At 51.2% G+C, this 27,834-nt stretch overlaps 1 protein-coding gene across 1 annotated transcript; it reads left to right on the forward strand.

Annotated features, from left to right (window-relative positions):
* Positions 1-1,621: 1,621 nt before the first annotated feature.
* Positions 1,622-27,460, forward strand: LOC125750304 (disks large homolog 3-like). The gene is given in 22 exon segments (XM_049027897.1): positions 1,622-2,269; positions 2,271-2,412; positions 9,849-9,902; positions 10,130-10,180; positions 10,874-10,998; positions 11,096-11,265; positions 11,374-11,510; positions 11,917-12,061; positions 12,208-12,340; positions 14,494-14,650; positions 15,131-15,233; positions 19,362-19,476; positions 22,330-22,506; positions 22,696-22,771; positions 23,708-23,807; positions 25,222-25,263; positions 25,423-25,473; positions 25,557-25,658; positions 25,743-25,915; positions 26,099-26,208; positions 26,453-26,544; positions 26,698-27,460. Coding segments are annotated over 22 exon segments (2,538 nt in total). The 5' UTR covers positions 1,622-2,093; the 3' UTR covers positions 26,805-27,460.
* Positions 27,461-27,834: the final 374 nt, after the last annotated feature.

The raw sequence follows: 27,834 nt of genomic DNA on the forward strand, positions 1-27,834 counted from the left end.
TATTCCCTGTTTAGCTGTATCCTATTCGTCTTTTTTGCACCCTGCACTGGGACGGGATGGTATATACTATACTATACTATACTATACTATACTATACTATACTATACTATACTATACTATATATAGTAAGTGCATGACATGCATGAACCGTTATGATTGGTTAATGATGAATGACATATGGTAATTGCATGACATACATGAACCGTTATGATTGGTTAATGATGAATGATGTATGATAAGTGCATGACATACATGAACCGTTATGATTGGTTAACGATGAATGTACTTGGGATCAGTGCGTAACTAACACTTAGTTATGTTTCATTAAAACATTAAGTAAGAGTGTACTACTATAATATTTGTGCCGCCTCGGGTAAGGTGTTACCGATGTTGATTTTGATTGTAAGTTTCTGTAAGGTAGCTCTTCCAAGCCACGCTTCCCAGCTTTGCTTGGTGTTGACTAGAAAGATCTGTTTTGTTGAAGGTTCCCTCTCTTGGAACCTTTTTTCTTTCAATCGCTGCTACTCAGCCTGCAAAGCTGCATAAGTTACAGGAATGGAACCACATGTTAAGGAAATCACTTTCCTGAGTGTGTAATTAAGGGCACAGTCTGACACATACACACATGTTTGTATTCGAATTACATTTGGTCCCCACACTGTAATATATACATAACCCCCCCCCCACACACACACACACACACCCATACACTTCTTACTCTCAAGAAGTATTAGTGAAGTATTATTTTAATATTTTAGCATTGTTCTCCTCATTTCCTTCCCCTATACCCGGAAACCCTGCTAATCATGTGCACGGCTGCTGGTGGGGTGACACACTTCCCAGAATGCACCAGCCATTTTGCTGCAAATATGTGTCCAGTCCTAAGGAGTATGGGCCCTAACAGGCATGTTTTCAAGAGACATAAAAAAATTGAATATTTCAATTCACCATCCAGATGAACCAACAGTTTGTCTCCATGGTGACGGGTGCTGATTGACAGGTGCTCAGGGCGAGTCAGAACCTCCTTCTTAATGTTGGTACCCCATGTCCCTCGGTGTCCCCACAGTCCTGGCCCCCTTCATGCTTTTTTTAGCACATGGCCACCTGACAATGGACTCATTTTGAAACTTGTGACATTCTCTGGAGGTGACTGTTATTTCTCTAATTGCTATTATTACCATTATGATCTCCGTCAGTAAAACCACATTATGCCAGGTGGCCTGAAGCACCATTTAAACCCTGCAGTCTGAGAATCTGTGGTGCTGCTGAGGTTTGCATGATCTAAGACTTGGCTCTGTGGTGTCATTGATGTCTCTAGCTCACACGGTGGTTTAGAGACTCGGGTTCTGCGAGCGTGCCCCTTTAAGAAGCAGCCATTGACACCCTATGTACCGCTGTTCCTGTCCTTCCTCTCCCCCGAGGTGCACTCCACAGCCCGTTGCGCGCGCCGCCCCTTTAAGAGGGGCTGCTGGAGCTCTCCGCTCTGCTGCTGACGGCGAGGCCGGCAGCCGATTGGCCGAGCGCATCCAGGGCCAGGCGCTATGCTGCAGCCTCCCTCGCTCTCCCTCGCTCTCCCTCGCCCCCTCAAATCTCTCCGTATAATCAGCAAGTAGGACAGGCAGGCGGGCGGCAGGCAGGCGGGCAGGCGGGCGGAGCGACGATTTGGAGCTGCGAGGAGAGGAAAGCAGAAGGAAGAGGAGCAGAGGGAGAAGGAGAAAAAGCACAGGGAGAGGGAGGGAGGGCTCCAGCAGAGGATTAACCACATTTCACGCCTGTTTAAAGATATCCTGCTTATATGATAGACACGCACGTCCACGCCGGCAGAGCCCAGCGTCCGAACCCTGCTCATAGTCACATCCGAGAGTGTGTCTCTGAGATGGACCCGTGAGAACGTGAAGCTGGCGTGAAGCTGGCGAGATCCTTGCGTGAGGCTGGCGTGTAGCTGGCGTGATCTCCGGCTCTCCGTGGGACGCATCATGCACTGAGGCTCCGCGAGCCGCTCCGTGTTTCTCTCCGGCATCTCTGTCCTTCATCCGGCTGCCGTGAGGGGGGGGGGCCACAGCGACAGCGTCCCCCCGCCGTGCACCCCCAGCATGCTCAAGCACCAGCACTGCTGCAGGTGCCCAGAATGCGAGGCGCCCCGCCTGGCCGCCATGCGCCACGGTGACTGGCAGCCCGAGCCCTATGGATACCCGGCCGGCTACGGGGGCGGCGGCCAGACACTACCGTCCTCAGCCCCTGGAGGGGGGGGGCGGCGGGGGAGGAAGCGGGGGCACGCTCGGGAGGAGCAAGGGGAAGAGCTCCTCTAAGGGTGCTGTCAAGGCCGCGGCCAAGATCAACAGCAACGGCTCAGAGGGCCAGGGGGCGTGGTGGCCAGAGTGCACCTGTACTGGCCAGGAATGGTACGACCAGGTATGCCACCTCTGTCAGTGGGAGCGCTGAGCACAGTCAGCTGGGAGCGTTGGGTGGCATTCACTGCGAGTGGTGGGCAGGCTTAGCTGGGAGTATTAGGTATAGTTATCTTGCAGTGTTGGGTATGGTTAACTGGCAGTGTTGGGTATGGTTAACTAGCAGTATTGGGCACGGTTAGTTAGCAGTGTTGGGCATGGTTAGCTGGCAGTGTTGAGCACGGTTAGCTGGTATTGTTGGGTATGGTTAACTGGCAGTGTGGGTATGGTTAACTGGCAGTGTTGGGTATAGTTAACTGGCAGTGTTGGGTATGGTTAACTGGCAGTGTTGGGTATGGTTAACTAGCAGTATTGGGCACAGTTAGTTAGCAGTGTTGGGCATGGTTAGCTGGCAGTGTTGAGCACGGTTAGCTGGTATTGTTGGGTATGGTTAACTGGCAGTGTGGGTATGGTTAACTGGCAGTGTTGGGTATACTTAACTGGCAGTGTTGGGTATGGTTAACTGGCAGTGTTGGGTATGGTTAACTAGCAGTATTGGGCACAGTTAGTTAGCAGTGTTGGGTATGGTTTTCTGGCAGTGTTGGGCACAGTTAGCTGGCAGTGTTTGGCACAGTTAGCTGGCAGTGTTGGGTATGGTTAACTGGCAGTGTTGGGTTAGGGTTAACTAGCAGTATTGGGCACAGTTAGTTAGCAGTGTTGGGTATGGTTTGCTGGCAGTGTTGGGCACAGTTAGCTGGCAGTGTTTGGCACAGTTAGCTGTCAGTGTTGGGTATGGTTAATTGGCAGTGTTGGGTATGGTTAACTAGCAGTATTGGGCACGGTTAGTTAGCAGTGTTGGGTATGGTTTGCTGGCAGTGTTGGGCACAGTTAGCTGGCAGTGTTTGGCACAGTTAGCTGGCAGTGTAGGGTATGGTTAACTGGCAGTGTTGGGCATGGTTACCTAGGAGTGGTGATAACAGTTAGCTGGAAGTGTTGGGCACAGTTAGCTGGGAATCTTGGGCACAGTTAGCAGAGAATTTTGGGTGCAATTAGCTAGGAGCAGGGAAGGGAACTGAATTGATGGTCAGGTTCCTGTCCTGCTGTTTCTGGTGACTGGCTCAGGATGATGGTCTTACACAGAGGTGGTGTATATCATCAGCGTTTGCTGTTACACACTGGAGTATCACCACACAGGGCTGAGGAAGGCGAAGGGAGTGTGGCATTCCTAGCCGAAGTGTAGGATGCCGAGCTTTAACTGCACGTCACCCCAGCTCTGAGACTGAGACGCCAACTGCGCCAACACACTGCGCCAACATGAGTTTGGCAAGGAGGGCAAACGTCTCTCATCAGTCAGAGGAACGGAGATGGGGGGGCGGGGGGGGGGGTGAATATGAGGAGTACAACCCAGAACAGGTACTAAGGAATCGTATTAAAAGGGTGAATGGGGAGTAGGAAGAGTGTCACTGCGAGCACCACCTAAACATCCAGTGAAAAAGTGACACACACGACAGTGTGAGTTCATGAGCATGCAGATCCCCCCCCTCCCCGCTTACGTGTGAAGGACCAGTAAGTGTGAGAAGAAGGGAAGGAGTCGGTGGAGCACGGAAGTAAGATGGAAAATAGGATATCTTGGGCCAAAGGAGAGAAATCCCTGTGAGGAGCTGAACACAGGCAGAAAGACCCGGGTTCTCCTCTGGTTCTCCATCAGCACCCTGCGGCACCCTCTGTGCAAACAAGCATTTCGGAGATTAAGACACAGTGATCAAACACAAAGGCAGGCAGGCAGCCAGGAAGAAGCCTGAGCGTGTTGATTCGGATGCAGAGGGTCTTTCCTTAGGGTCATCTGAGACACTGGATCCTTACAGGCATGGGCCATAATCTGGGCATCGACGCCCCCTATTGGTTAGCTCCTGCAAGGTCTGTCTCAGGTGGCTGGATAAGAAGTGTCACGGGTAGGGAATGAGCTGTTGAAAGCGAGGAATGAAAGAAAAATCAAATAACATGAGAGATGTGTTACATGTTACATGTTACGCTGTGTTACATGCAGTAAGACTGTGAACAGATTCTGGAAAGATCCCGATGAGCAGGACCTAGGAAGCTGTTGGATTGTGAGAGAACAGCTCTGGCTGTGTGTCCTGCTGTTGCTTTGTGCGGCTCAGCCAGTTAGGATACTGTGTCTGTGAGTGGAAGGTCGCAGTTCAAATCCCAGGGTCAGTAGAGTAATTTCACCATTGCGCCCTCAAGCAAGGCCCTTAACCCCCAGTGGCTCTGGGGACTGGCTGATTGTGCTTCCTGTCACTCTTGATTAAATAAAGACAAATAGTGGTCGAAAGAGTGTGTGTGTGAACATCTCCACCTAATATGTCTCCGGCTGGCTCTAGTGATTACCTGGTTCTCCATCCCTGGCATGGTGATAGCATGGTGAGGGGTGGAGGTCTTGGTACGGTGCACCTTGCTAAAAAGGGTGAGATGTAAAAGATGGAGATAAGCATACAAGGGGCACCATCAGCGGGATTCTGAAACCGAGGGCCATGGAGACCCTGGGGAACCCGCTGCCTTCAGGGCCCAATCTGTGACAGTCCTCCATCCAGCTCTGAGGCTCAGTTCTGTGGCCAGGATCACTGTGAAATATTCATGGCCCTTTATGTTATTTATTAACTGGGAAGATATTGAACATTTTCCAGAAGCTCCCCAGTTTTCGTTGTCCATGTAAAACACCGTGCTTGTGTGAGTCGGGTTTGGAATGAAGCGGACCCTCTGAAGGTGTATGGTGGAGATGTTCTGGCTTAGATCAGCCCTGAATCGGCCCAGGACCGGCCCTGACATTATGTATTGGGGTGGGTTGCTTAGTAGGTCAGGAGTCCGTGCTAGTGATCAGACAGTTGCTGGTTCAAAACCCGGGGACAGCAGACTGATGCTGCTGCTGAGCCCTTGAATATGGTGTTTAAGCCCCAGCTCCAGGGGATCTGCATGCTGGCTGACTCAGGTGTCACTCTCACCTGTGTGTGTCCAAAGGAGAGCATGACTGGACATCTGAAAAGAAGCATTCAAATGTACCTGTACTCATACTTGTATAAATGGCATCTCATTTCATTATAAAACTTCAGAGTTTAATGTAAGCAGACCGTGTCTCCTGCCAGCTGTTTCATAAGGGTGTCCGCTTGCATAACGCAGTGATGTGTCTGTTGGCTAGCAGGGTATGGCAGTCAGCAACGGATCAGAGTCATTCACACTGCTTGTTGTACACCTCAGCCCAGCTCTCGGGATTTTAAGGGCCGTCAACAAGCAGCACTTCTGTCCCGGGTCTGCTGGATTCTCAGGTTCATGAAAATCAAATGTATTCAGGAATGAGTTTCTACCCCGGTGGCGTGTTTGCACTCTGTCTTCCTACGCACTGAGTCCGTGTGGCGTGCTGTCATGTCACTGCGCAGGCTGAGATTGCAGCAGCCTTCGCTCTCATCGCAGTGGATGCAAAACGGGTGAAGAAAACGGTAAATGAGTGTTGAAAAGCCCCCCTGCTGGAGTGTAATCGCCGTTCCGGCCAGTTGCAGGCAGTGTACAGTTCAGCGGGATGGATGCTGTGCCTGTTCTCAGTGCCAGAGTTCACAGAATGATTTTACCGTTGGACCCTTGAGAGAGGTCTTAACGCGCAGTCGCCCCCCCAGGGACCGTCTGACCCCGCGTTCTCTCAAAACGAAAAAAAAAAGTCACTTTAGATAAAATCGTCTGCTAAGTAAATTTATTTAAACTTTCTCCTGCAGTGTGAATCACGTTTCTGCTTGGGCCTGAAAAATGTGGTGGTGATCACATGATGAGGAACCCACCAATAGTAGAGGAGAGAGCCCTCAGTACAGGGACACACAGCAGCATAATATATATACTGGGGGGGGGGGGGCAGGGGTTGCGTGGTGGGAACCCAGGGCAGTGGAGCAGGTCTGAAATGCGGGTCAGTCTGAGCAGCACAGTGCGAGGGGGATGGAGCGCGAGTCCGGACCGTCACTGTGACACATCCGGCGGCCAGACGGGCTGGCGCACAGCGGCGTCTCTCTGGACATGGTGTCTGTACAGTGACTGATGATTACACCACTGACTCATGCTCTCTCATCTGAGCGATTGCTCGCTCGTTATGGGGGTCGTGTGCAGACAAAAACACATAGGAACAGAATCCATCCCCATTCCTACCGGGCTGCCCTGAAGACCACCTGGCGCTGTCCCACAATGCACTGCAACAAACTAGACTGACCGCTTAATACAGCATCATGCTATAGATTGCGTGTGTGACACAGAATCTACGGTACAGCAGATGGTCCATTTGATTTATCCAAAATATCGATTCAGATTCTGCGTACAGATTTGTCACCTTACGATTAAAAATTAAATTAGAAAACTTCAGAGAGTGACTCACCTTACGGGAAAATGGCGAAAAGGTCTTTGCTTCGAAACTGGAGCATGTATATTTGAACAGGGCAGCAGTGTTTGGTTAAAAAGAAAGAAAAAAAGATGTCCATCGTAAAACAATGGCATCTGAAGGGGTCGGGGTCGATAGGTGCACCATGTTCCTCTGTGTCGTTGTGTGATGCAGGGAGCTTCTGCGGTTCTTATTCCTGCTGAATAACACAGACGCTGAACTCAAAATGAACTCAGGATGAGCCCTCAGCTGGACTTGACCCAGAATTCCCAGTGTGTCCCTGAGATATCAGCATGTGACCTTAGGCGCACACACACACACACATACACACACACACACGCTCTGCCCTAAAGGGCCAGTAAATCGGTGTAGCGTGAGTTGCCCTGTTTAACTGCACTGTGCTGATGGCTTTGGTCTGTGGTTTTATACTGACCTACAGTGCGTGCAGTGTAGGTAGCCCTCCCACATCAACAGACTCCACCCCCACCTGCTGTATAGCTCCAGATCTGACTGCCCGCAGTATGAGATAGTGAGTCTGCTCATTGGTCAATGGTTGGCTTTCAACTTCAAATGCTTTCCGAACTCCTTAACACCTGATGCTTGGCTTACACTTTTGTGCTGCTAATTCCTTTGTGGGTAATTTTTAAAACCGCTGTCTCTCCACTTTTCCTTACAGGACCTGGACTGTGATGTCAATTAAGTTTCCTTCTTTTATTTTTGGCTTCTGTTTACTGTAAATTCAGCTGCACTAGTAGCTGGAGTCAAGCATCACATCTGACCAAAAGGTTGGAAGTTCAGGACATAAGAAAATAATTCATAATGTTCCTTTATTATCTTGTTGAGTGAATTAGAAATAATTGGGAAACCGAAGCTAAAAAGGGTATATTTTATGTTTACTCACCAGTACCAACACCCACCCCACCCAACAGTGATGACATCAGAGCAGTGTGTTGAATCTAGGAGAGGAATAGAAACCTGCTTTTTACTCACTAACCCTAAGCCTAACCCTAAGCCTAAACTTAACCCTAATCCTAACCCTAAGCCTAACCCTAATCTTAACCTTAAGCCTAAACCTAACCCTAATCTTAAACCTAACCCTAAAACTAACCCTAACCCTAACCCTTCATGGAGACTGTGCTGCATTATCGCTGATGCTTCCTAATTTAAAGTCAGTAAATTCCATGACACTTCAATGGTGATGGTCACATTTCATTTGACCACTAAAATGATGAATGTAAAAAAGTTGAGTCAGGCAGCTGAATGGCTCATAAATCCTGAAGGAGGGGGCACCCCCCATGGTCCCGTGTCCCCCTTCCCAGGCCTCTTGCTCCACCCCCAACCCTCATGCAGCTTCTGTAGCTGAAGCTCAGCATGCTGCATTGTTGCAGTCTCAGCCTGTAGTGGCTGCTGTCCTGTTCAGCTGATCATCAGGCATTGCAGGCAGGTTGCATCAACCCAGCGAAGCCCCCACACTCAGTGCGCTCTCCTGCCTCCAGACTCCACATCAGACCCAGCAGCAGCAAAGCCTACAGAGCTCATGGATCAGGATTCAGCACTATCACAGTGCATTGGCTGCCTAATGACAGCAGGTGGGATGGGATCTGTGGGAGGGGTATGTGGGCAGGGAATTGTGGGATGGGCTTTGTGGGAGGAGCCCATTGGATACATTTTGTTGGTGGAGCTGGTGGGATGGGGTTTGTGGGAGGAGCTCACTGGATAAGCTGTGTTGGTGGAGCTTGTAGGTTTGTAGGAGAGGCTTGTTGGATAGGCTTTGTGAGTGGTGCTTTTCAGATGGGCTTAATGGGAGGAGCTTGTGACTTTCTGGGTTTAAGGGATTAGATGGCTTTCAGTAACCAGAGTAGTTTATGAGGACCAGGGAATCTGGATACAACACAGAGGGCAGATTGTGCTGGAAAACCCCGAGGTGATATAAAAGTTTAAAACAAATGCTTCTCTGCTCGGCCTGGCAGTAAACAAAACAACACATGGATAAACATGCACATGAATGTATTCATCAGCCGCCCCGTAGCAGCAAAGTGTTATTACTCCGTTCTCTCCACTGCAATGTGCTGCCACTTTCAGCTCCTTACAGATTTTCTAGGCTGAGACGGAGGCATGTTGCTGTGTCGCTATGACGAGAAGCAGCGTGGAGAAGCCCTCATGTAGGCATTTCTCTGGGTGGGGGGGGGTGTCTCCTGCATGGCTGGGTCAGGACTCGCTGGGAGTACCCCCCCCTCCAGTGTCTGTGCAAACCTGGACCTTCTACCCTCAGCGGTCTGTCTTGGCCACATACATTGTGAATCGCGACATTTCCTGACCTTCCCAAGTTTCACGTGGATCTTCTCAAAGTGTGTCTCGGGGGGGGGGGGGGGGGGGGGGGGGCGGTCGGGGTAAATACACAGTGCAGACCAGATCTTTCCATGCTACGCCTGTTCCTGTCTACTTACACCAATGACGCAAATGTGCCATTTACATCACTGTACAGAATGACAGGAGGCCCTCTTCCCAGATCATGCTCAGTCACATGATTCCTAGGGGTTTGTGCCAAGGTTTTGCTTGGATGGAGCAGTAGGACCCAGTGCTGTGCAGCAGCCAGAGTGGCATAGGGGAACCAGCTGTTAGACCCCGGTACAGGGCTATAGGGCCGGCTGTGTGTTTGTTCTATGCCCCTGCCTCGCTCTGTATGAGAATGTTCCAGAAACACATTCTCTGGGAATGCAGCTGGATGCTAGAACTGTGAATGGAAGAGTCTCACTGTACTTCCTGTCAGCCATAGCACCACCATCTGTCCTCTGTACTGGGCCTCTCTGCTCCTCCCCTTTCAGGGAGAGACATCGAGAGCAGGGGGAAAATTATATAGCACAGTATGACCCCCAGCTGGGGACCTGGGGTAGGATATCAGTTGGATAGGAGATGATGTTTATGCTTTCTGCTGTATAGCATAGACGCTGGCAATGTGCAGGCTGGTGTGCATCATACCATCTGGCTCCTACTGCCTCCGTATGACACTCACTCCCCCCCTCCTTCCCCATGCCTGTTCTTCCTCCCCGCAGGCCAACCCTCCCCCTGTGATGGTGAATGCAGACTCCCTGGATGCTGGTCCTTATGTAAGTACCTGGTACCTGCTCACAGTCCCGACTGCCACGGGGGGGGGGGGGGGAATGTAAAGGAATATATCGTTATAGTGTCCCCACACTTCTGGGGAGTGTCTAAACCCACAGTCCTGCATCTGACTGGTTCCGTAAGATAAGGTATAATTAGGTAAGAGATGATTTATTGATCCCAGAGAAACACTGTTGTTGGTACTAACAGGGATGCATGTTTCCTGCTGCAGGTAAACGGGAGTGATGGGATGTACAAATATGAAGAGATAATCTTAGAGAGGGTGAGTATTGTTACTCCGAAGATCATTGCTGCGATGATCAGTGGTATGTCAGCAGACCAGCATTGAGTTTGGCTGAGCTGTAACACTGTCCACTAGATGGCGCCTTTAGCCCAAATTAAATGCAGTGATGGAAGGACGATGCTTCTCAAGTCTTTTATGAGCCTGGTGTGTAGGACGGCGTTTCTCAGATGTTCAGTCCCGTATTACTGAGTGCTGAGAAATAAAGTCCCCACTGGATCTGACTGACGTCCGAGTCGCATCAGCCACGATCACAGAGCAGGGGCAGCCCCAGTCAGGCAGGAAGAAAGGAATGGAGACAGATGGAAAAAGAAGAAAAGGGAAGGAAGAGGATGGGAACAGAAAAGAGGATGTGAAAGGGTAATGGGGGAGAGAAGGAGAGATATCAGGGAGAAGGAAGGAGGGAGGAGAGAGACAGGAGAGAGAAGGAAGAGAATGAATAGGTGGGGCAAAGACAGCGGATAGAAGGAAGACAAAAGGAAAGAGGGAGGAGAGAAGGGAGGAGGAGGGAGCAGACAGCAGAGTGAAGGAAGGAGGGAGGAGACAGGAGAGGGAAGCAAGAGAGAAGATAGGTGGGAGGAAAGACAGCAGAGGGAAGGAGGTGAGAAAGGAGGAGGAGAGAGCTACTGCACGCGTGCTCCGACGCAGCTGTGATGTCTGATTGCCTGGACACAGGGAAACTCCGGGCTGGGCTTCAGCATCGCCGGAGGGCTGGACAACCCTCACATCCCCGAGGATCCTGGCATTTTCATCACCAAGATCATTCCAGGAGGGGCGGCTGCCATCGACGGCCGGCTTGGGTCAGTCACCTTGAGCGTGACTCCTAATCACCGCTGACTGCAAGGACTTTGCGTTTCCTTGTAATCAATAACCCCCCCCCCCCCCCCCTACCAACAGGGTGAACGATTGTGTACTGCGGGTCAATGACGTCGACGTTTCAGAGGTGGTGCACAGCCAGGCAGTGGAGGCGCTCAAGGAGGCGGGGCCAGTGGTGCGGCTGCTGGTGCGACGGAGACACACACCCCCCGGGACTGTGGTGGAAGTTAATCTGCTGAAAGGGCCCAAGGGTGAGACACACACACACACACAGACCCATATATATATACACATACAGGCACACAGACACACATACACACGCATCCTCTGTCTCACGGACACACCTTCCTTCTCCTCAGGTCTGGGCTTCAGTATTGCCGGGGGCATTGGCAACCAACACATCCCCGGAGACAACAGTATCTACATCACAAAAATCATCGAAGGTGGGGCTGCGCAGAAGGACGGCAGGCTGCAGACAGGGGACCGCCTCCTAGCTGTAAGAGAGAGCAACTGCATTCACCACTCCCTGAACGTACTGAAAGCACGAGAACACTGAACACACTGGCAGAATGACACTCAAGGGACTGACACACGGACACAGTGACATACCAAACACACTCATCACGCTGAAAAAGACTGACATACTGACACTGAACACTCTGATTAGACTGACACAGTGACATGACAAACACACTGAGCACACCGAATAGACTGACACATTAAATGACACTGTCATTCCTGCCCAGTGACACATTGCTGCCTGTCACACACTCCTGGTCTTGTTTGTGGGGTTATTTCTGATACACGTGCAAAGTTTGCCTGTCCACCTTGTGTTTAATGCATCAGGAGCATTACACATGGGGGACACACCGACGTGTGTGTGTGTGTGTGTCTCTATGCAGGTGAATAACATCGTGCTACAGGATATCCGCCATGAAGACGCAGTGGCATCACTGAAGAACACCTCCGACATGGTTTACCTCAAGGTGTCCAAATCCGGCCCCATGCACCTCAACGACATGTATGCCCCCCCGGACTACTCCAGCAGTATGTACCTTCTGTTGCATCCCCTATCGCCGCGTACTCACTTATTTCCCCCACGAACTCGATGTCGCCACCCTAGTGACTACTGTGGGTATTTATCTACTTTTATACTCCTTCTCCTCCCTCTGCTGGTCTCACACTCCCTACAGCCTTCCCAGGAAGGACAGAAAACCACGTAGGCCACAATTCCGGTGTGGCTTACATGAGCGAGCCCCCCCAGAACACTCCCCCACGCTACTCGCCCTTACCCCGACACATGATGGTGGACGATGATTTCACCAGGTGAGTGATGGATAGCGGGGAAGAAATTCTTGTCTTTTATGATGCACTGCAAACCCACTGTAGGATTTTCCATTTGCTGAATTGTTTGACCGACAACAGGTCAGGTTGCATATTCTACTCTATGGCACCAGAGGGCAACAGAGAGCAATAAAACAGAAAGGGAATAATGGCCAGCTCGTATTCTGTCAGTGAACACTGGTCCGTCACCAGACTCTCAGGTGTATACGGAGTAGATATTGGCCTATTCCCAGTCTCTGAGGTGTTTATATAAACAGGACTTGGTACTGCTCTGAAAGTCTCAGTACTCAACAGTTGCCTCTGTCCACCCACATTCCCAAATGGCTTCCCAGCCAGGACCAGATGTACACACTGACAAAAAGGCTCCGGAGTTATGATCCATCTGTGACCCATCAGGATGAAGCGACCTTTGCACACAATGTGCACGACATACACAGTGGCACGCTCTCAAAGCTGCTGCAGGTAGGAACGGCAGAGCAGGCAGGGTGACGGCAATCAAACCGTTAACAGCTCGTCGCAGCCCATTTATTCTTAGCTCCTCTGACACGCTTAAAATATCTCTGGCAGCCTCTTGCAGTAGTCAGCTGCCCCCCCCCCCCACCCCACCTTCCTTTGTGGAAAAGCGCATCTCATGGCAACGACAGGAAATCCACAAGAACATGTGAAGAAAAACCCCTGTGTGATGTGCGGAGCAGAAAAGACATTGGAAGACGCGGCTCCTGCCCGCAAAGCGGCGCGTCCTCATCCAAAGAGTGTCTCTGCGAGTCAGTGCTGTTCCAAAGCCTACTTACCACATTAGTACACGGGAACTAGGACTGTGTGGGGGAAGAGGCGAAGAAGAGGAGGATGTTGGCCGGTAATTACAAACAGAGAGAGAATATGAGAGAACCGGAGTGGAGAAAGAGAGGAGGAGAACCAGAGGAACTGAGAGAGACAGGGAACGTCAGACACAGAACAGTCGAGGATCATTCCACAGCTTGGGGTGTGCTTGCATTCCTAGAGAGGATGAACCGAGGTGAGACGTCCCATGAGCAAGAGGGACAGCTTGTTTCCTCCCCGTGAAACACACACATAACATTCCTGCTGAAGTGCTACAGCTCATTCTCGTTATCACCCAGATATAAGGGGTGATGTCTCCTTGCTTGCTTGCTTGTTGCTGCCAGACTGCCAAACTCTTACAGGATGGAAATCTGTAGCTTCACTTAGGACGTCAAACTACTGGCAGGTTCCTCTGACAGTTGTGTGTGAGAGAAACCAGAAAGGTGACTCGTACATGGCCAGGGGGAGGAGCTGGGGGCGGGCCCTGACTCACACCGGGGAAACTTCTCTTTGGTGGAGGATTCTGTCCGCCCCTTGTTGACTCGGGGAGTCACCATGAACATCAGAGCGCAGAGAGCTGGAAACAACCTTCACGCGCATGAGGCCACCTAGACGCAGAAGTGATTGTACCAGTGTGTCAAACGGCGCCAAGAGCAAGACGAGACCAGGCTGGGGGCCATCAACCAGCACCTCTAATTCCCAAGGAGCAAACACCCCAGCAAGAGCTGCCATGTTCACCGTCAACATCGCATCAGCCACGCCACACCTGCAGACCCCTGCAGCACACCCCGGAAAGAAGCAACTCCCTCTCCCAGAACAAGGCTCCAGGTAACTGGGGTGCGAGGGGGCCACGTCCTGGGTGACCCCCAGGGACAGAGGTGACACCGATGGTCACACAGCCTTTTCCTAATAGGGGAGTGAGGAGAATCAGCTTCGCTGAAGTGAGGCTGCAAAGTTAGTGCTGATCCTCACCAAGCAACAGGTGGTTAAGGAAACCCACGATCAGAAAGGTTGGGGCAGTTGGGGTTCTGCGAGGGGGTGTGCATTTGTAGAGCCTGTGTGTCTGTGTGTGCGCTCAGGATTCAGTGTGTCCATATCTGGTGGCTTTTTGATGGTATCTCACTGTGGTTCTTACTGTCTGTTGAGTCTTGCCATTGGTTTAGCGTGAGGCTAACAGGAGCCACATGCAGGATTGCCCACGTGCCAAACCCAAGACATACAATGCCCGTTAATGCCACTGTGCATGAGTGTCTTAGCGGCCTCTGTGCCAGCTGTCTCCAGACCTTTCTCCCCTAATTCTCACCTCTCTCCACCAGGGAGGCACGGAAGGTGGTGCTGCACAAAGGCTCCACGGGGTTGGGCTTCAACATTGTGGGCGGCGAGGATGGCGAGGGCATCTTTGTGTCTTTCATCCTGGCGGGTGGGCCAGCCGACCTGAGCGGAGAGCTGAGGAGGGGTGACCGCATCCTCTCGGTGAGACCTACTCTTCCAGTGAGACAGGTTGTCAAGGAAGACAAACAGAGTACATTTATTCTGTGTGTGTGTATGTGTATGTGTGCATGTGTGATGTAATGTAGATTCCCACACGATGACCACAGACCGGTTTACATTGTGTAAAAACATCACAGTTTAGTCAAACTTGTCCATTGGTGCTGCCGCTAAATCGACCGGCGGGACACATTTAAGACATATAATAAGTTTAACCGTTTCCATTTCTTTCACATTGATGCGCGATCGTTAGCGGTCACAAAATGTACGCAGCTTGGTACAATATATCATTTATTCTTGGAAATTAACTAAACCCGCGCAAACCCTCTCGTATCCCACAATACGGTGGAATTTTGGGAACCCTTAAGAGATATGATTCCTAATGTTCTTCCAGCTGCTTTGGACTTCAGTACTAGCAAGGGCGGGGGTTCCGGCAGGTGCGCTGACGTGTCCTCCTCGTCACAGGTGAACGGCGTGAACCTCCGCAAAGCCACCCACGAGCAGGCGGCGGCGGCGCTGAAGAGAGCGGGACAGACGGTCACCATCGTCGCCCAGTTCAGGCCAGAAGGTAGAGACCACCCGGTCTCCTCAAACGCGAGATAACAGGAAGAGCATCCAGGAATATTTCCGCGCTGCTTTCTCGCTCATTCATATGGGCGGGTCGTACTGTCAGGAATGGTGTTACTCTCCAGTGCTGTGCAGATACTTTCTGAGGAACAGGTGCTCACAGGTTAGAAAGGGGCCACTAAATCTGTGCTCACGCACAGAAACACAGTAAATAGTTTGGACAAAACGGGCAGGTGCTCAGATGAAGGTTGAACTGATTAGAGCTCAAATGCACAACCAGCGCATTTCCATTTTTTAAGTATCTGACAAGGTCCCCAGTAGTTTCATGTTTAAACTCTTAGATCACTATCTGCCTGGTCTTCCAATCTAGATGATAACCACTTCTTGGGTCTCATCGCGTGTAAGGTTGTTTCTGCTTTAGGCACAATAAAAACGAAGCACAGCCCAAAGCAGAAACATAACCGACTCAAGCAGTGCTGCGGAGTATATTTTAAATACACAAGCGATCCGCAGATTATATGGTTGCCGCCCGCTGGAATAATACCGGGTAACCGATGTGTAGGTGCAGGGTGTTGGTTGGAACTCCGCAGAAGGGCGTTAGCCGCTCCTAGCCCTTTAAGGCAGGTAGGAAGCGTATCGGCGGCTCACTTTCACGCAGCGCCCCAGAGGAAGCCCTGCTCCGCAAACGAGGACATGCTCTGCCGAGGCTGATTGGCTTCGCGCTCGGACTCACCCCCAGGAGGATCTGCCCACCGCGGCGAGCGATCGCTGGAAGCCGGGGACCTACACAGTCTGCGAGAAATAGGCGCCGTGCGAGCCGCGCGTGGGGGGGTGGAGCGCCCCGGGTGTAGCTAGAGCATGGGAGGAGAAGTGCCGAGCGCAGGGAACCGTACGAGCAGCCAGTAGGCTTGGGGAGAGAACGGGTTTGGACAGTACCGGATCAGCGCCCGAGAGCCGGAGCAGCCGCTGCTAGCATGTTGGCTGGAGGTGGCCGCGGAGCCGTGACTTCTGTCCGGCCGGGTAGAGGAGTGAACAGGAGCGCCGCTGTGCCTCTCGGTAAGCGATCCGTGCCAGTGCTGGAGCCGGCCAGGTGACCGTGACCGGGCGCCGATCAGGAGCAGCTCATCTGCTCCCATTTATGTACATTTCCTCTTCTCTCAAACTCTACTCTTTTTCCGATGCTGCGCTTACGCTTAAAAAAGTGAACTGATTTCCTACTGACGAAGGGGTGGTATGTCGATCTAAACCTGTGTTAGGGTTAGGTTTAGAGTGTTAGGTTGAGAGTATGAGTTATAGTTAAGATCTGGGAGTTAGAGTTGTGGTGTTAGGGTGTCAGGTTACAGTGTTTAGGGTTGGATCTAGACTTAGGTTTAGGGTTAATGTGTTTGGGTTAGGGTTTTAGGGTTTTCAGTTGGTGTCCTTCAGCATCTAGCTGTCCTGTAATACTCAGGGCCCCCACTGAAGACTTGGCCTATTTAAGAAGAGGCGTCATCACACACACACACACACACAATGCCATGGCTGAAAGCAGAACAGTGTGTGTGCCATCCCAGGGAGATCAATGGAAGCACTGCTTCGTAGAATTACCTTAAATATTTATTTAGATGATGTCATACTACATTCAGGAATTCTGCCGTCACCCGTGGTAGCAGTGAGCTACCCTGAGCTTCCAAATATTTTTAAAAATATTAATGATTGTTTTGGCACTGAGGATGACAGAATCAGTTTGGCGTTTGTTGCAGTTCCCACCCCCCCCCCCCCGCCATGGTCCCAGCAGTTCACTGCGGTCAGTGTCAAGTGTAACCCAAAACCGTCAAGGCTGGGCGCTCCCCGGAGCGAAGAAGTTTACCATTGAAAGCACGAGTCTTAGCCGAGCAGTGGGAGTAGCCAGCTGTTTGTGTGGATCGTGGTGTCAACGTCGAGCAGATGCGAGTTTCTGTTGAGACGTCCCTCCTTCACTATGACAGGAATGTGGCAGTGTAGGTTCTGTTACGGCATGCCTTCCTGTGTAGCACGCAGACTCCGGCCCGGCCCGGCCCTGCCCTCTGCAGTGTGGACCTGCCCTCAGGAACAGCTATTCCAGGGAGCGTTTGGCGGTGTGGGCTGGGGTGGCATTGAGATTCGGTGTGAGGTGGGCTCCTCGCTTTCCGAGCCTCGTTTTGATGTTAGTTGAGCGGCTTCCTCACATTTTGCAGAAATACTGTTCTCCATTTCTCTCTTCTCTTTATTTCCTTGCCACCTTTAAGAATTCCCTTCGATTATCTTAATTATCAGACCCCTTCTCATTTTTCCTAGGCAATAAACATTTTATAGAAATAGTGTTTAGGCTTTAGGGACAAACTTCCAGAGGTCAGGTCTGGACAGGCCTAGCTGGACCTCGTCCTGGTGGGCCGATGGGTTTGTGGACCACCACGATTTTTCATAGGGGACTCCCAGCCCCCCCATGAATTGGAAAAATTCTGGTACATAGGTGCATGGGGCAAAAAGTCCAGAACCAATATTTAATCCCAGTCCAGCCCTGCCAGAGGCCACTCCAGTCTGGCTACAGGTGTGAAATGTGCCTTTTTTGCATCACCTATGTGCACGAGTTGGTCAGGATTACAGGATGATGGTCAGGTTCCTGCTGTTTGTGCACCATTGGGACCGAGGCGGCTTTCTGTCTCTCTTCTGGGATGCTGGTGACGTTATAGGACTATAGCACCGCATCCAGACCGAAACGCTCCGGGGCTGCAGCGGAGACCTCATTTTCAGTCTCCCCCTCTCAGTGGCTGCACAGAAATGTCTCCTTCGCTTGCCAGGAGCATTTGCACGTGCATGTCTGTCAGATTGGTCACCAGCTTGCCTCACCCCGACGAGTCACCGCGCTTTGATGGTGACAGGTTCCTTGTCCATTCCTGTCGTCACCAGTGGCTGTGACAGTACTGTGGTGTTGTAGTCCAGCCGGTCTAACAGAGGGACAGATATAGCCACCTAGAGAGGATGGGTAGGGCATGGACTCCTCTAAAATCCTTGCCGCTTGGGTTATTTTACTGCTGTGCCACACGGCACTGGAACCCACCCCCCCCCCATACACACACACACACACACACAAACACTACCACCTGTTTGTTTTCCCACACCACAACAGGCCTTGGCAACCATGAGGTATCTCCACGGTTACCAGCAGCGCGGGGTGGAGTTACCTGGCCTTTTTTATCGCCGTGTCACTGGGCAACTGATTTGGCTTCGGTCCTCGTGTGGCTACATGGATGCTCCTCGGGGTCCCTGTCAGTGGTAACTTGACTCGAGTCATGTAAGGTGCAGTGTCCAGAGTGGAGATGAGGTCCCACATGGAGACGGTGATGCTCTGATCGCTTGACTTCTGACCTGAATCCTGCACCTTGGCTGTAAGGATGTTATGGTACGATTTCGCTGGAGTCGCGTTGCACTCCATCCCCCTCATCGGTACCCTCCAGGTCTTTCTTCTCGCCGTCTTTCTGCTTGTCCCGGGCACCATGACATATGACGTCAGGTCATGGTTGCAGCTGTAGCTCACTCGCAGTGCCTCTCTGTCAGGAAGCCTCTCTGTCCATCATTAGCAGACCATCGGTCCCTTTGACTTGCTTCCAAGAGCTCTAGGAACTGTGTGAGGAACAACCTGTTGGGAATGTGTTAGTTAAGATAGACGTCGGTTTAATGTGCATGTTTTTTCATGACGATGCCGGCAGTGAAACTTGCCAGGTGTGCTGGTGCGGATTAGAGGAATGATGTTGCATAGTTTTTTTTTATTCTGTGGAAAATGAAAGATCGATCTGTGAGCCAGATGAACATTCCAGTACAGGTCTCATTCCAGTACTTAGATCTTTTTTAAGTGGTTAATGAGCCAAAACATTCCTTGTCCTCTTCTACAGAAAATGCCTGATCATCTCCATTGTTTGGTTCTGACTTTCAATATAGATAAAGTATAAATATGAGCCAGCAATATCAACCAAGACTGACACATTGGGCCCATTCTGATAGCTTGATTTTTAATGATAATTGCCCAGTACCAATGTTAACCAATATATTGTGTATCTCTAGGATGATACCCCTTCCAGGGAGATCCTGGAGTTCTGGCTAGTGGCTTATGGGATGTGTTTGTTTCTGGCAGAATACAGCCGCTTTGAGTCCAAGATCCAGGACCTACGGGAGCAGATGATGAACAGCAGCATGAGCTCAGGGTCAGGCTCCCTGCGGACCAGCGAGAAGCGCTCCCTCTACGTCAGGTATGGCCCCTGGGGACTCTCACACCCTTCCAGGTGTCTGTTAGTCTCCGTGGGCCCTCACACTGTTAAGGGAGTCTGGCAGACAATGTGGGATACCCTCACACCCATACCGGTGTCTGTCTGTTTGTCCATTGGATGTATGTCTGATGAGCTTACAAGTTGCTTCTGCAATGTTTTGGAGAGGAACGAGGTTCTTGTGTGAGCTCCGGACTTTCTGTGAGTATGTAGGTACTTTTAGGACTACATGCACAGATAAAATGGTCTCTGGAGTGGTGAAGTTAAATACAGAGAGCAGTTAGTGGATTTTTAACTGAAGTCAAAGCAAACACGGGTGAATGTAGGTCATGGCGTTGTAAATGTAGGCCTCCCTCTGGGTGATGTCACATGATGAGTCACTGGGCGCCCATGCCATGACCAAAGTTAATGGAAAACTTTTTTAGACAGTCTGGCCCACACACACATGTATATTATGGAATTACAAAGTATATGATGTAACGTCAGTAAGTAGGAGCAGAATATATAGAGCTAAAGGAGGTGCTCAGCCACTTTTGATTTAAAATAGGTTTTAGATTCTTAAAGAATTCTACATGTTTGTGCAAATCATAAATGTGGGAGATCAGTTTGAAGAGCAGTCAGTTCAGGATGATGTGCAGCATCCCTGAGGAGGTGGGGCATTCAGGGGCAGCGTCCCTGAGGAGCTGGGGCATTAAAGGGCAGCGTCCCTGAGGAGCTGGGGCGTTAAAGGGCAGCGTCCCAGAGGAGCTGGGGCGTACAGGGGCAGCGTCCCAGAGGAGCTGGGGCGTACAGGGGCAGCGTCCCTGAGGAGCTGGGGCATACAGGGGCAGCGTCCCTGAGGAGCTGGGGCGTTAAAGGGCAGCGTCCCAGAGGAGCTGGGGCGCACAGGGGCAGCGTCCCTGAGGAGCTGGGGCATACAGGGGCAGCGTCCCTGAGGAGCTGGGGCGTTCAGGGGCAGCGTCCCTGAGGAGCTGGGGCGTTCAGGGGCAGCGTCCCTGAGGAGCTGGGGCGTTCAGGGGCAGCGTCCCTGAGGAGCTGGGGCGTTCAGGGGCAGCGTCCCTGAGGAGCTGGGGCGTTCAGGGGCAGCGTCCCTGAGGAGCTGGGGCGTACAGGGGCAGCGTCCCTGAGGAGCTGGGGCGTACAGGGGCAGCGTCCCTGAGGAGCTGGGGCGTACAGGGGCAGCGTCCCTGAGGAGCTGGGGCGTACAGGGGCAGCGTCCCTGAGGAGCTGGGGCGTACAGGGGCAGCGTCCCTGAGGAGCTGGGGCATACAGGGGCAGCGTCCCTGAGGAGCTGGGGCGTTAAAGGGCAGCGTCCCAGAGGAGCTGGGGCGTTAAAGGGCAGCGTCCCAGAGGAGCTGGGGCGCACAGGGGCAGCGTCCCTGAGGAGCTGGGGCATACAGGGGCAGCGTCCCTGAGGAGCTGGGGCGTTCAGGGGCAGCGTCCCTGAGGAGCTGGGGCGTTCAGGGGCAGCGTCCCTGAGGAGCTGGGGCGTTCAGGGGCAGCGTCCCTGAGGAGCTGGGGCGTTCAGGGGCAGCGTCCCTGAGGAGCTGGGGCGTACAGGGGCAGCGTCCCTGAGGAGCTGGTGCGTACAGGGGCAGCGTCCCTGAGGAGCTGGGGCGTACAGGGGCAGCGTCCCTGAGGAGCTGGGGCGTTCAGGGGCAGCGTCCCTGAGGAGCTGGGGCGTACAGGGGCAGCGTCCCTGAGGAGCTGGGGCGTACAGGGGCAGCGTCCCTGAGGAGGTGGGAGTGGAATATGAGGTGGTGTGTTTGGGAATTTCAGGTATTCGCAGAATAGCCTGTACCTGGAGGAAGGTGGAACTCTCCTCCGCCAATCCTCTTACTCGCCAGCTGCCTGCCGCTGATCTCACCGGATATCCTCGTCCTTGCGTGTGAGCCGCCCAGAAAACCAGCAGAACGGGTTTACTGTGTTGTACAATGATGGTCCTGTGTTTTGGTCACCAGCCTTCAGGGCAGGGTTTTCCAGACCCTGGGACGGAATACTTTGGGATTAAGCTTAATCCCTACGTTTTGTGAGGGGTTGATGCGTGTCATCCCTTTGGTGCCAAGCAGTATCCTACCTATGACAGTTAAACCATCGGGCTGTCACAAATGTAGTCTCCAGTGTCGCACTATGCGGGGCTCTGTTCAACTACAGTAGTATCTGTGACAAGTGACTGACAGTCAGGTGCGTAGTCTTCTTTGTCAGGTTGTACAGGGCCCTGTTTGACTATGACCACACCCGTAGCAGCTGACTAACAGTCATGCGTGTGGTTTGCTGTGTCTGGATTTTCAGGGCCCAGTTTGACTACAGCCACACTCATAATGGCTGACTGATGGTTACAAATGTAATTTCCTGTGTCTGCCTGTGCTGGGCCCAGTTCGACTACAGCCACACTCGTAATGGCTGACTGATGGTCACAAATGTAATTTCCTGTGTCTGCCTGTGCAGGGCCCAGTTCGATTACAGTCACACTCATAATGGCTGACTGATGGTTACAAATGTAATTTCCTGTGTCTGCCTGTGCAGGGCCCAGTTCGATTACAGTCACACTCGTAATGGCTGACTGATGGTCACAAATGTAGTTTCCTGTGTCTGCCTGTGCAGGGCCCAGTTCGACTACAGCCACACTCGTAATGGCTGACTGATGGTTACAAATGTAATTTCCTGTGTCTGCCTGTGCAGGGCCCAGTTCGATTACAGTCACACTCGTAATGGCTGACTGATGGTCACAAATGTAGTTTCCTGTGTCTGCCTGTGCTGGGCTCAGTTTGACTACAGCCACACTCGTAATGGCTGACTGATGGTCACAAACATGGTTTCCTGTGTCTGGCTGTGCAGGGCCCTGTTCGACTATGACCGCACCCGTGACAGCTGCCTTCCCAGCCAGGGCCTGAGCTTCTGCTACGGGGACATCTTGCACGTGGTCAATGCCTCCGACGACGAGTGGTGGCAGGCAAGGCTGGTCACGCCCCACGGGGAGAGCGAGCAGATTGGGGTCATCCCCAGCAAGAAGAGGTATTGCTGTGTTCTTTACATGGTATAGTATCAACTCGATGAGACAATTCAGAAATCAGTACAGGAGAGTGGAGAGTCGCCCTCGTGTAGCTGCTGGGGCGGGGCAGGGCGGGGCAGGGCGGGGCAGGGCGGGGCGGGGTGGGGGACGTCCCTGCAGCTGCCCGACTAACCCGTCGTCTCTGCCAACAGGGTGGAAAAGAAGGAGCGTGCACGGTTAAAAACTGTCAAGTTCCACGCCAGGACGGGTATGATCGAGTGTGGCAGGGTGAGTGTCTGGCTGCACCCCCCACCCAGCCACCTGGGGTTCTGATTGGGGGGGGGTAAAGGTGGCAGTCAGGATAAGACAGCTTCTTTCCTGGAAAACCAATGGCAATTACTCTGCTCAGGTGTTTAATGTCATCTGTCACACACAGCGACCGATTCCCAGTGGCGCATCCTGGCCAGATAAACAGTAAAACCAGCAGAGAGTATGAAGGCACAAATCAAGATTTTGTCGTTTTCTGTGTCTGATTCGTTTTGATTTCAAGATTGTTTTCTTTCCTCTGTCCGTTCCTCACATGTCCAGGTGTTAGCTTACAGATGTACACAGATGGTTATGTACTGTGATGCGCCGCTGGTTGTGTGTTTTACACCCCGCTTGTGTGTCCTGCCCCTCACACCCTGGCCACATCACAGCACTCCCCTCCCCCGTCATCGTCATGTCACTGTGAGCCATCCAAAACGCAATAACACAGAATCGTGCTGTGCTGCTGGCATCTCGTGTTGGGCGGAGTGGCCCTGTGGCCCCTTACCCCCGCATCCATCCCTCTCCGTCTGCATTTCCTCCACTGAGTCAGTAATCCCAGGCCCCCAGAGCCTCTCCAGATTGCTTTAGCGCCTGATTCACACCTGTGAGTGGGGCATTTTTTGTCCCATTGCTGACTTCATAGAGGCAACGAAGAGCTGCTTAGGTCAGAACTGACGCAACCCCATCACTTTCAACTGGAGTTAACACCTCCCCCGAAACACTCCTCCCTTATAAACACACAGGGGGAAATGTAAGCTGTGTGGTACCTGCAGTGATCTGGAATGCATCCGTTTGGATGGGAATGTCCCCTGGTTGGTCACCCTCCCATTCTCACTGTTTCGCCATTTGTCGTGCATCTCATTAAGGCTCATTCACGTTTGCCTTTCGTTCTGTCCGTCTCTCTGCTCCCTGCAGTCAGTCAAACTAAAGCGTAAAAAGACATTCATCCTCTCGCACAAGTTCCCGTTTTACAAGAGCAAGGAGAACATTTTGGAGGAGTATGTGCAGCCTGACCGTGAGTACCCATGAGTACCCAAGGGGACAGGGCAACGCCCACTCTCCTCAGCACTTTCCTCCCTCTCCTCTCGGCTGTGGGCGCTGTTGGCCCTGGGGTCACTCACATGGGGGTGGGGCTTCGCTGAGATTGTGTCAGGAGGAGAACCAGCCTTGTGAAGCCGTGTACATAGCTTGTTCAAATTGGTTCTATTTGTCTCATGATATTAAATGAATTTGCATTTTCCCATGGCAACCAAAAATAACACAGTGGGGTGCCACATGGTGTTCATTCTGCCTCAGCCCTAACGAAGCTTTATCGAAGATATTAGGACAACCCCAGAGCTCCTGGTGTAATTCTTTAGCTTCCAGAAAAGTGGTGGAAAATCCTTCCGAACGCCATGTACAGCCCCATCATGAGCCGTTATTGCACTCAGTGGGTGTGTCCAAATTCAGGGGCTGCACCCTTCTAAGGCTGCATTCAAAGACCAAATGCATCACGGAGGCGCGACATGGCTGTCGCATTTGGAAGGCTCCTTCAAATGCAGCCTAGAAATGCGTCCTCCTTGTGCCGAATCGTAACGTCTCCCAACATATCCCAAGACTCCTCCCACAGAGCTAAAGTAGGTGTGTCTGGCTAAGCGATAGGAGGGGGGCGCTTCATAACTCAAGGGTTAGAGCGGGAGCGGCGAGTGACACCAGACTGTCCCGTTTCACTCTTTCCGTTCGACTTTTGAAGAACGCAGCCTACAAAGGCTATGCCTTCCTAGACCGTGTCCTTTGAGGAATCAGCCCCTGAATTTAGACACAACTAGTCTATTGTTGTGTCTCCCCCAAAAGAAGGGAAGTCCTGCCACTATGCCAAGCCCTCCCATTGGCCAGTGGGCTGACAGGCTAGAAGGTGCTGGTCCTCTCCCTGCTGTCTGTCTGCCTGGCTCTTGCTAACTTCTCTCCCTCCTGTCTACTCTCTTGTCTCCGTTTCCACCCTCTCTTCTTGGAATGTCTTCTCAGGACTTCCCAGGTTTAAGCGATGACTTTTATGGATCAAAGAGTATGAGTAAGTGTGTTGGGGGGGGGGGGCTTTTTTGGAATTTTTGCAACCTCAATCCTCGCCTGAGAGGTCTCTGTAATTCTAAACAGCAAAAGCTGAAAATCTTGAACCGGACATATAGTTGGCCCCTTCAGTCTAGTCTGATCATACAGGATACGTAAACCATGATGGCGCTAAGGTTTTTGCACCTCATCTTAAGATCCCCAACTGTTGGCCCTGACCTCATAAAGGCACCCCAGGCATGAGGCTTGACTCCAAAATATCCATGAGGGACTTTTGTCTTGCAGGTCCCATATAAAGTTTTAACTATTAACTGAAAATCCCAGGGAAAATAAGTCAGTATGTGGGTGTTGTGCATTTTTGAGATGTTTTTCCTCTTCCCTAGAGTGTTTGACATCCAACACGAGTGACAGCGAAAGCAGCTCAAGTAAGTAGACCCTGTTCCCGGAGATCTTCCGTGAAATCCACACCACACATCGCAGAGGTCACTGTCCATGCCGTTTTAAAGCCTCGCTTTTGTTGAACGCACTTGTGTATTTTAGCCTCAGCCAGCCCAGCCCTTCTCAGTTCTCTCTTGTCATTACAGAGGGCCAGGAAGACACCATTTTGTCGTATGAACTAGTGATCCGACAGGAGAGTAAGTGAGTTAAATGCTAAATATTTTTCATGATTGCTTCAGAATAAGGTTTTTAACAAGTTTTTTCTTGAAACTCTATTTAGTTCATTACACAAGGCCTGTCATCATCTTGGGGCCAATGAAGGACAGGCTGAATGATGACCTCATCTCAGAGTTCCCTCACAAGTTTGCCTCTTGTGTCCCACGTGAGTGACCCAGCGTCCTGTCATGACGGTTTGGTGGGCCTGGTGTCCTTGGGTTGGTCCTCGGCTCACTGTGCTATCTGGCAGACACCACGCGGCCCAGGCGGGAGAACGAGATGGACGGTCAGGACTACCACTTTGTGGGATCACGGGAGCAAATGGAGAGGGACATACAGGACAATAAGTTCATTGAGGCTGGCCAGTTCAATGAGAACCTGTATGGCACCAGCGTGATGTCTGTGCGAGCAGTAGCACAACAGGTATGCAGCACCTAAAGGATCAAAGGCTTTGCCCCAGGGTTTCCCAAACATCATGTCACCCAGCCTTATGTACCAAGTTCCTTAGAAAACAGCATTGTACATGCAAAACCTGTGTCCCAGCCCGTGATCGGAAAGCCCCGGCTCTTAAATTGACCTTGCGCTACCTTTGTCATCCTGTTGCAGGGTCAACACTGCATCCTCGACGTGTCTGGGAATGCCATAAAGCGGCTGCAGCAAGCTCAACTCTACCCAATAGCCATCTTCATCAAGCCAAAGTCTGTTGAGGCCCTCATGTGAGTCTTGCGTCCTGTGCTAAGCAGGCAACAGCTGAGTATAAAACATGCTGCTGTCTAAACCACATTATATCTGTCTCTGGGCTCAAATAATGAATACGTTCCCTTGAACAAATTCATTTATATTTGATCATCCGTTCGGAGTCCTGCCCTAGTTAGTCTTTACAGGTATGAATTTTTACCTGGCTAATTACTGATCTGTCTAGTTTTGTAATGAATGCTCTATTGTGTTGTTGTTCTCCAGGGAGATGAATAAGAGACAGACATATGAACAGGCCAACAAAGTCTTTGAGAAGGCAAACAAGTTGGAGCAGGAGTTCAGCGAATACTTCACAGGTAAGAAGCACTCACCAAACTCGCATAGTCTGCCACTTCAGCAAATTATTGTCCCACTACTTGACAAGAGACTGGTTCTACCATGTTGCTGAGGGGCTGAGCTTTGCTGGATGGTTACGCTGACTCCCCCCCCCCCCAAAATTCCTTACACAGCAATTCTACAGGGCGACTCAATAGAGGAACTTTACAGCAAAGTGAAGAAGGTCATCGACGACCACTCTGGTCCCTACATCTGGATCCCTTCCCCAGAAAGGTTTTGAGCTCTCAGTCCTCTGGTCCTAGGAGCACCTTTTATCTCTGCAGACCTACATGTGCTGTAGGGTTTCTACCACTTCACGTCTGACGCCACGACTGCAAATGTGTGTAACTCCCGCATGAGTTTTAGAGAAATCCCCTCAAATCTGGAAGTAACATTCCAGGCTCATTTTTATTCGTGGACATGGAAGCAAAAGGAAAGGTACGTGGCAGAAGATGGACAGTGAGTCTCAATGTCTGAAAATGTGTACGAAGTGGGGTCTGTAGGTGCTGCTGTCAGACTGGGGATGAAGACGGAATAGTTTTTTTTTTTTTTTAAGTGTATAAACACTGGTGTTAAAACACAAAACAGTAGAAGGATGGCAGGCATTTTGTTTTAGTCCTACATTATGTTAACAGCATATGAACTGACCCCCCCCACCACCACAACCCCCTATGATGCTCAGACAGTTCTGCTCATGCTTTGTTTTTCTAATTTTATGATGTAATTACAAACTGCTTACATTTTAAATGGCTGCATCAGGACCTCTTCAGAAAATGGGGAATCTGGATAAAATGGCATAAAAATTGTTTATATTCTTGAAACTTCCACACGATTTGGTAAAAATGTACGATTTTAGTACATATTAAAATGTTTTACACGTGATCAGGTTTGACTACACGGTGGACTCGTTGAATCTGATTTTCTTTGTGTGTGTTTACTTTCTGCTGGGAATCAGGGAGTTTACAGGTGAGTGTGGACTCTGTAAAATGCCAAATTGCCCTGCATAATTAGCTAAACACAGTTTAGAAGGGCAATCATTAAATGTGGTTGTGCCTGCAGTTAGGTAGTGGGGTAGTAATTTCCTGTTCCCCCTCGCTTTCACACCCATTGTTACTTTAAAGAGAGAGCTTCTCTTCATACTTCTGGTTTTCCTGCGATAAAGGGAGGGTGTCTTACTGCTGAGAACAGCAGTCCTTAGGAATACTAGATGCTTCTGTGTTTCTCATGTGCTCCATGAGGGATTCACTGCACTCAGGAATTGTAACGTGGGC

The sequence above is a fragment of the Brienomyrus brachyistius genome, chromosome 10, assembly GCF_023856365.1.
Source record: "Brienomyrus brachyistius isolate T26 chromosome 10, BBRACH_0.4, whole genome shotgun sequence".
In the NCBI taxonomy this organism is placed as follows: Eukaryota; Metazoa; Chordata; class Actinopteri; order Osteoglossiformes; family Mormyridae; genus Brienomyrus; species Brienomyrus brachyistius.